Source organism: Henckelia pumila, chromosome 4 (genome assembly GCF_033568475.1).
Source record: "Henckelia pumila isolate YLH828 chromosome 4, ASM3356847v2, whole genome shotgun sequence".
Taxonomy (NCBI): Eukaryota; Viridiplantae; Streptophyta; class Magnoliopsida; order Lamiales; family Gesneriaceae; genus Henckelia; species Henckelia pumila.
The window spans coordinates 195939642-195948181 of record NC_133123.1 but is presented as its reverse complement, the minus strand read 5'-3'; the positions used below and the strand labels follow the sequence as shown (position 1 = coordinate 195948181).

Below are 8540 nucleotides of genomic sequence, written 5' to 3'. Positions count from 1 at the left end.
CTTGCAGAAGCAATGAAGGGTATAATGGTGGGAGAGAGAGCACCAATGATGGCGTTAAGCAGGATCTGATCCTAACGAATCCAAAAAGAGTAATCTGGATTGGAAATTATGGCAACGCCGCTGGTGATTGTGTGGATGGGCACGACATCATGTCGTGAATGAAATCAAGGAGGTCATAAGCAATTAGTAGGGTATGAAATTGTAGACGCCAAGCGTAGTAATTTGTGAATGTTAGTTTGAGGGAAACTTGGGCAGCAATATAAAAAAAGAGATGAGGGAAGGGGACTTGTCGGAAGTTGGAGGAGGCGGGGGCGGAGTTTGGGTGGATTCATTGGAGGTCATGGTTGTAGTGTGAGGAAGAAGAAGAAGAAGGAAAAAAAAATATATTGGATGTGCCTATTAGCCTTGAGGCTTTGATACCATGAAGAACTTTATGGTGAATGAATAATTTTATTATCACGCATGAGTGTATATATACAGATTTACAATCCTAAGATAGTGTAAGATAAGCACAAATAACCACCTAATGTTAGATACAAAATACAAGGAAATAAATCACAAATCTAATTTGTATAGTTGGAAACAAATAAAGAATATATGTGCAAGATATGCTAACAGATCGAATTGACATATCTCATCAATATAAATTCGTAAGACGATCTCACAACAAACTTACTCATAAAATAATTATACGGCATGACATAATGTTGATATTATGGACTCGAAATTGTTTGCACCCACACAAGATATAATAATGACCAAACACTAAAAGGAAAGATAGACTCGTAGACACATATAATGAGTTCCAACACAAGGCATCCACTATGGACCCCATTTTCTTTCGTTGTGTCCCACAAATTGCTTGATGCAAAAAAAATATAATGGAGCGGGCAAGATTTTTAAATAAAAAGCTAATCGGATCCAAGTTTTAATACTTTATAAACATTCTTTTTCCTTAAATTAATTCTACTCTTCTCTTTTTGCAAAGTTCACAAGTCTTCTTTGCATCATCGTTTCACGTTTGTATATCATTAATATCATCTCCGAATTTTATTTGTTTTTGATTCTCTTTTCTGACAGTTGAGTTATTGTCATTTGGTTTTCTGGTTTATTTGATTTTCTTCTTATTTTCAAGATTTGTGATAAGAAGTTGATCAGTTTCTTTAACATGGCTGCAAACAAATTTGCAACCATGTTACACAGAAACACGGACAAGATTTCACTTGTTCTTGTCTACGCGGTTCTTGAATGGATTTTGATTGCTCTTTTGTTGTTGAATTCACTGATTTCTTATCTGATCATCAAATTTGCTCAGTATTTTGGGCTGAAACCTCCATGCCTGTGGTGCACGAGGCTTGATCATATCTTTGATCCTGCTAAAAGGGAGAAGAATGTGCACAGAGATCTTCTCTGTGAAGTTCATTCCAAGGAGATTTCTAATCTGGGATTCTGTTCAAATCATGAGAGATTGGTTGAATCTCAAGATATGTGCGAGGATTGCTTGTCCTCGAGGCCGGAATTCGAGGGTGGGCAGAAGAATTTTTCGTCGTTTGTGAAAGATTTTTGTGCGAATGGTGGGGTGAATGTGAGCTGTTCTTGCTGTGGGGTTGTATTGGATAGAAGAAATAACGAACATCATTATGTGTATTCATCTTATGTGTTGCTTAAAACATCATCTTTGGATGTTTTGGAATGTGCCCACAAAGAGAATTTGATTGCAGATTTTGATGAAAATTCGTCAGATTTTGCCACTGATTTGTGTGAGACTGGAAGGCTTTTGGAGTATAGGAGCAAAAATCAGATGCTTGCTGAGTTGGAGGAGGAGAAAGACAAGGAAACTTTAAATTTGATTATGAAAGATAAGTCTGTTTACGTTTGTGTTGAAGAAGATGGTAATGGTGAAATATCTTCTCAGCATTTGGAGTTCTTTCTAGACTACAGTGGTCATAGGCTCGTTCCGATCGAACTGGTGGATTCGACAACTGAAGAAAATCAGAGTAATGGGAATGTTAAGTTTGAAGATTTTGATGACACCGAGGTTCAAGATTTTGGTTTGGAGGGTGAATTTCAGGTCGGAGAGGATGGGCTTTTGCTTGATTTTGATATAAATGAGGTTCCTAAGTTTGAAGAAGAGTTTGAAAAATTCGCGGATTTTCATGTAGCTCAAATCCCATATGAAACTGACAGTGATTTTCAGGAACCGGAAGGAGAAAGGGTGGAAACATATTCATGTGTTCTCGGAGGTACATGCAACTTTTTCTTGGAATCCTTAATTTATATGTTTGAAGTTATATATGTAATGTAAATGTTTAGTCTGAAAATTGTAGCTTCTGCGGAAGTTTCTCAAATGGGGAATAATGAGAATGAAGCAGACATCTCAATAGGAACAGAAATCCCTGACTTGGATAGTGCAGATGAAATGCAAAATCAAGAATCTTTTCTTTTAAATGAATCCATGAACGAAGGCCCTTCGAAAAGTTCATCGATTCTCAACGAAGAAGAACCATGTGGTAGTTTTCGATTCATGAAATCCTCGTTCTTCGCCATTGTTAATCAATATTCTGAAAATTTTTCTTTCTGTCAGTTGCTTTAAAGCTTGAGGAACAGGTGGTGGACTTGAAGCCATTATCAAGTAAAGAAAGGGATCATGTACTGAATAATCAGCCATCTCTTTACTCGGATTTATATGAGATTGAAGAAGATAAGGTTCCGGATACGCCTACTTCTGTGGACAGCCTCAATCACCTGCACAAGAAAATGCTACTGCTGGAAAAGAAAGATTCCGGGACTGAAGAATCTTTGGACGGAAGTGTGGCAAGTGAATTGGATGGCTGTGATGGAGTCATTACGGTTGAACAATTGAAAGTTATGCTGAGAGCTGAGCGTAAGACTTTGCGGGCTTTATATGCAGAGCTTGAAGAAGAGAGAAGTGCCTCTGCCGTGGCAGCAAACCAAACGATGGCTATGATAAACCGGCTCCAAGAAGAGAAGGCAGCGATGCAGATGGAAGCATTGCAGTATCAAAGAATGATGGAAGAACAGTCTGAATATGATCAAGAAGCCTTGGAATTGTTGAATGAACTTATGGTGAAGAAAGAGAAGGAAAAGTTGGAGGTCGAAAAGGAATTCGAAGTGTGTAGGAAGAAGCTTTTGGACTATGAAACAAAAGAGAAGACAAGGCTATTGAAAAGAAGCAAAGATGGGAGTGTTAGAAGTGGACAATGTTCAGGTTCGTGCAGCAATAGCGAAGCAAGCGATGGATCTTTTACGTCTCTTGATTTGAATAGGGAGGCGAAAACAGAGGAGAGCTTTTATGGGAATCAAGAATACACTCCTGCTGATGCGGTTGTGAGTTTGGAGGAATCTCTAGCAGATTTTGAGGATGAGAAATTCTCAATTCTTGAGCAGCTCAAGATTTTGGAAGAAAAACTGGGGACAATGGACGATGACAAGGAGCGACGTTTTGAAGATTTTCGAGATATGGAAGACAGTGGACTGCAAGAAAATTGTCATCCAAATGGGTCTTTGAATAATGGGAAACATGATCAGCAGAGTAGAATCACCGGTCAAAAGGGAAAAATGCTCCTTCCACTTTTCGAAGAAATTAGTGATGAAAATGAGGACGAGACGCTACATGGCAACGCCAATGGGATCGAGTCAAATGGCTTGCACGAAGCTTTTGAATCGACGCTTGGAATGGAAAATAAGAATCTTGCCATTGAAGAGGAGGTGGATCATCTATATGAGAGGCTACAAGCATTTGAAGCAGATAGGGAGTTCTTAAAGCACTGTATTAGTTCACTAAACAAAGGTGACAAGGGAATGGATCTCCTTCAAGAAATCTTACAACACCTTCGTGATCTGCGCAACGTTGAGCTTCGAGCACGGAATTTAAGTGGCAATCCAATGCTATGAAACGCTCATGCTCAAGATTTTGGCACCTACATAAGACTATGAGGTAAAATTTTTATGTCAAACTTATAATCAACACTTGGCATTAATACACATAAAATTGCCTAATATAACATGCTTGTTATTTGGTGCAGAATCCATTCCCAAACGAGCTAAAGTTTGCTACTACTCGATGATAAAGATCAAATGAAAAAGGCGGAGAATCGTGCCGGGGGACTTTCCATACCAAATTGCAAATGGGAACATAAATGGTGTTGTTTGATTTGTAGTAATCTTGGCAGACATGAAGTTGAATTATACTGAACTTTTGTAACTTTTTTCCTAGTTATTTTTGTATATGTAGGCCCAGTTTTTTTAGGGATTGTGCCGATCTACCTCTTTTAAGGGAAAGGGGGATGATAAATGTATGTGTTTGTTGTGTAGTCAGCAGAAGCCATTTGGCATGTTTTGCGAGTAAAAAGAGAAGCGTGCTTAGCATTAGTTTATTAAAAGTACATTTATTCTTCGACCACCCTACTCGCGCACTTTGACGTAGATGATAAAACAATTGATTGATTATTCATCTATGTTTAATTCAATATTTGACTTTAAGTTTTATAAAAGATTAGTATCTTGCACCATTATATAAACATATATACAATGACGGGAGTTTACATATTTTTTCATGTGATGTTATATATTGAGTAGAGTGAAAAAACAAATGTAACTCTTTTAATTGAATTGGATGAATAATTTGAGTATTGGCTATCAAAGTCATGTATTTGATTTGATTTAACTAAGAGCATCTCCAACCATCCTCTATTTGCATCCTTCATTTTGGAGGATGCTACAGTGATCCTCCATTAGAGGATCACTGTTCAAATAGAAGATGGATTTGGAGGATGACATATTTACGAAAATGCCATCCTTCAAAATTATTTTTTAGATCTTGAAAATGATTAATTTATTTTTTAGTCCCTATTTTAAATTATTTTCAGTTTTTATATTAAATATTACTTGGTAAATGGGTCTAATTTTTATTATTTTGAGTGTTCTTCCATTTTATTTTTAAAATTAATTTCAGTGTTTATTTTTTTTAGTTTAATTAAATTTTATTTGTTTTTTTTTATAATTTTTCAATAAATTAATTGTAATTTTATTATTTTTAAATAACATTAAATGAAAATTATGAACAAAGTAATTAGAAACACACAAAACAATTTAGCACAAACATTTTATTCAAAACACGATTTACTACAAACATTTTGTCGACTTAATATAACTTGGAAACCATGCGATTATTTTGACACGAGAATAAATCACCAACAAAAAAAAAACACAAATAACAATAAAAATAAACACACTCATCGTAATCAAGATAATAAACTAGTAGTCCGATAGGTTGGGTCCGGGTGGTGAAGTTCCTCCAAAAAATTGTCCGAAAGGTGCAAAATTCCCAGCGAAACTATCCCCATTTGCTAGTCTTTTCTTATAAATGTTTTGTTGCTGTTTGATCAAGTATGGACTCACTGACTCATCAACAGACATGGGGTTCAACAATAGTATTTTATTATCTTCCTTCTCGGCCATTATATCATTTCTTTGTCTCTCAATATCAATGAGCTCTTTTCGATGGATCTCAGCATTCTCCATCACAGCCACCATTTTCTCACTACATTTGGCCATTATGAAAAGGTCATTCGAGTGTTCTTCATTAGCTTTTCTTTTTCCTTTGGTCTTTTTTATGCCAATTGGACGCTTAAAACCCCCTGATGGGCTATCTTCATCCAGGTTTATAGCAAATCCGAATAAAACTGGAGAATCGGGTGTTGGTGATTCTGTGTTGGGAGAATAGTCTGATTGGGATGAATCGATGTTCCCATGGTTTGGTACAAAATTAGGTAAAACAGCGTTGGATGGTCTAAACTTCTCTTGATCTTTAAGTAACTGCCAAACATGATCCAACCTCCAAGTCAACCCAGATGATTGCTTAAATAATTCTTTTGCTCGATCCAACTACAACCACATATAATTTGTATCTTAGTTGCATACTGTAAAAATAAAATTCATTTGAAATATATATTCTAACAAAATTTACCACTCACAATGTCTTTCTCAGAAGCACCACTTGGACGGCTAAGTTCCACCTGGCTAACACATGAACTAAAATTTTGAACAATCTTGTTTATGTTGAACCAACGGCATTGGAGGACTTTAATAGTACGAGGCTCTGCTGAGCTATCAGTGACTTGTTCATTGTAGGTTGCTGCAAATCGCGACCACAACTTATCACGTGATTGGTTTATACCAATTATTGGATTTTGGGAGACATCAAGATACGCCGTGACAAGGATTTTGTCCTCCTCGATTGAGAAAGCAACACCGCATTTAGATGAAGTCATTTGATAGTAAATAATTAGTTTATATATCTGATATATGTGAATGTTAAGAATGTCACTTCTATTTATAGCTCAACAATTTTGGATAACAAATATGGTCCAACGGTTAATATTAAAGGATATATGATCTGACGCTTCTAATCAACTTACTTGGATGTATGTTTCTTGAGATATGCAAATTGAATCTAAAAGGTGTATATTTAGATAACTAAGTTTTAAAAAAATATGCAAAGATATGTTATGTGTACAGATGAGTAGTCAAATCAGTCATCAAGACCCGTGAGTAGTGGCCAACTAGACATCACATCTTTTATGTCTTTCATTGCACGATTGTAGACAACACGTGATAAAGCTGTGCAATAGTTGAGTATTGAGTTGTCTCTGATCGCGACTAGACAACCCATGCCAGCTGCTACTAGAAGACATGACTACTTGCAAATAAAGTATTAAAATATGTAAATATATATATACATGACCTTTATATGTGTGTATTGTACATGACCAGTCACATCATTTGTCACTACCCGTAAGTAATGGACAACTAGACATACCCATGCCAGCTGCTAGTAGAAAACATGAGTACTTGCAAATAGACAAATAATTGAGTATTTTATTGTAAATAAAATGACACAAGTGGATAATCCATTATTGGATTTCATTTCAATGACACAACCCGTGACATTTATGTACAATCAAGTATTAAAATATGTATATATATATATTCTCAAAAAAAAATGTAAATGTATTTTATATACATAAATGACTAGTCACATCACTTGCCACTACCCGTGAGTAGTGGCCAACTAGACACACCATTTTTGTGTTTTTTTATTGTAAACATACAATTTTAGATATACCGTGACATTTATTCATCCTACTGAATATGAGTATTTAAGACCCAGGACTTGGTCTTCATTTACACATCCTACTGAAAATGAATTTTCATGAGGGAGGTCCTTCAAATTTTTCTTTCAATGCACCCTCGCCACCATCTGATGGTGAAGAGCAACCTAGTGTCATGATAAAGAATGAGTTTCATCTCATTGACCAACAACAAATGGTTTTAAGTCAACTAATTAGTGCTACCGTTGCCGCCGAGTACTTCCATGAAAGTGATAATTTGCAACATGGAGGATCAATTCCTGGCCATATTGTGATTAATCGAGATAGATTGGCCGCTGATCAATGCTTATTTGCTGACTATTGTTCAGAGTCTCCGATGTACAATGAGTCAATGTTCAAATGACGTTTTCGAATGTCTCACCGCCTATTCTTGCGAATTATGGAATCCGTTGAAAAGCATGACAATTACTTTTTTTAGAAAGTAGATGGATTAGGGAGACCCGGGTTGTCACCACACCAAAAGATAACTGCTGCATTGCGAATCTTAGCTTATGGTACATCGGCAGATTCAACGGATGAGTATATTAAAATCGGTGAGTCTACTGCAATTGAAAGTTTGAAAAGATTTTGTTGGGCTATGGTGGAGGTGTTTGGTGACTGGTATCTTCGGTCTCCCAATACCGAGGACATTGAAAGGATTCTCCTTATTGGAAAACAACGTGGATTTTCGGGGATGCTGGGAAGCCTCGATTGTGTGCATTGGAAATGGAAAAATTGTCCTACCGGTTGGGCTGGACAATATACAGGTCGTAGCGGAAAACCAACCATCATTTTGGAGGCCGTAGCAGATTACGAGTTGTGGATATGGCATGCATATTTTGGTTTGCCAGGTTCAAACAACAATATTAATGTGTTATCAAAATTTCATTTATTTGCTAATTTGGCCAACGGGGTAGCTCCTTCCGCTAACTATGTTATACAAGGAAAAGAATACACATTGGGATATTATCTAGCCGACGGTATATATCCAAAGTGGGCTACTCTAGTGCAAACAATTCACAATCCACAAGGTCCGAAGAGACAATATTTTGCAGCACGACATTAAAGTTGTCGAAAAGACGTTGAACGCGCATTTTGTGTACTTCAATCAAAGTGGGCAATAATTACTGGACCAGCCCGATTATGGAGCAAACGAGTCTTGCATGATATCATGACCACATGCATAATAATTCATAATATGATTATTGAAGATGAAAGAGATGAGCATGTATCAGTCACAAATTATCGCGAAGCAGCCACCCCATATGTTGAAATGGCACATGATGAGCATGTTCGATTTCAAGAGTTTCTTGCATGACATCGTCAAATAAAAGATAAGTCGGCTCACTATGCACTTCGGGATGCTCT

The 8540-nt window shown here is 36.6% G+C and overlaps 3 protein-coding genes across 3 annotated transcripts; 2 read left to right on the top strand and 1 right to left on the bottom strand.

Moving 5' to 3' along the window:
- Positions 1–996: 996 nt before the first annotated feature.
- Positions 997–4380, top strand: LOC140864779 (myosin-binding protein 2-like). The gene is made up of 4 exons (XM_073269136.1): positions 997–2243; positions 2328–2510; positions 2585–3958; positions 4047–4380. The coding sequence occupies exons 1-3, from the start codon at positions 1169–1171 to the stop codon at positions 3913–3915; spliced, it is 2589 nt and encodes an 862-aa protein (XP_073125237.1). The 5' UTR covers positions 997–1168; the 3' UTR covers positions 3916–3958; positions 4047–4380.
- Positions 4381–5277: 897 nt separating this feature from the next.
- LOC140862540 (uncharacterized) lies at positions 5278–6293 on the bottom strand. The gene is made up of 2 exons (XM_073265568.1): positions 5997–6293; positions 5278–5907 (listed from the first exon to the last, which is right to left on the bottom strand). Exons 1-2 carry the CDS (start codon positions 6291–6293, stop codon positions 5278–5280), a joined length of 927 nt encoding a protein of 308 aa, XP_073121669.1.
- Positions 6294–7224: 931 nt separating this feature from the next.
- LOC140862539 (uncharacterized) lies at positions 7225–8238 on the top strand. The gene is made up of 2 exons (XM_073265567.1): positions 7225–7443; positions 7612–8238. Exons 1-2 carry the CDS (start codon positions 7225–7227, stop codon positions 8236–8238), a joined length of 846 nt encoding a protein of 281 aa, XP_073121668.1.
- The last annotated feature ends 302 nt before the right edge of the window (positions 8239–8540 follow it).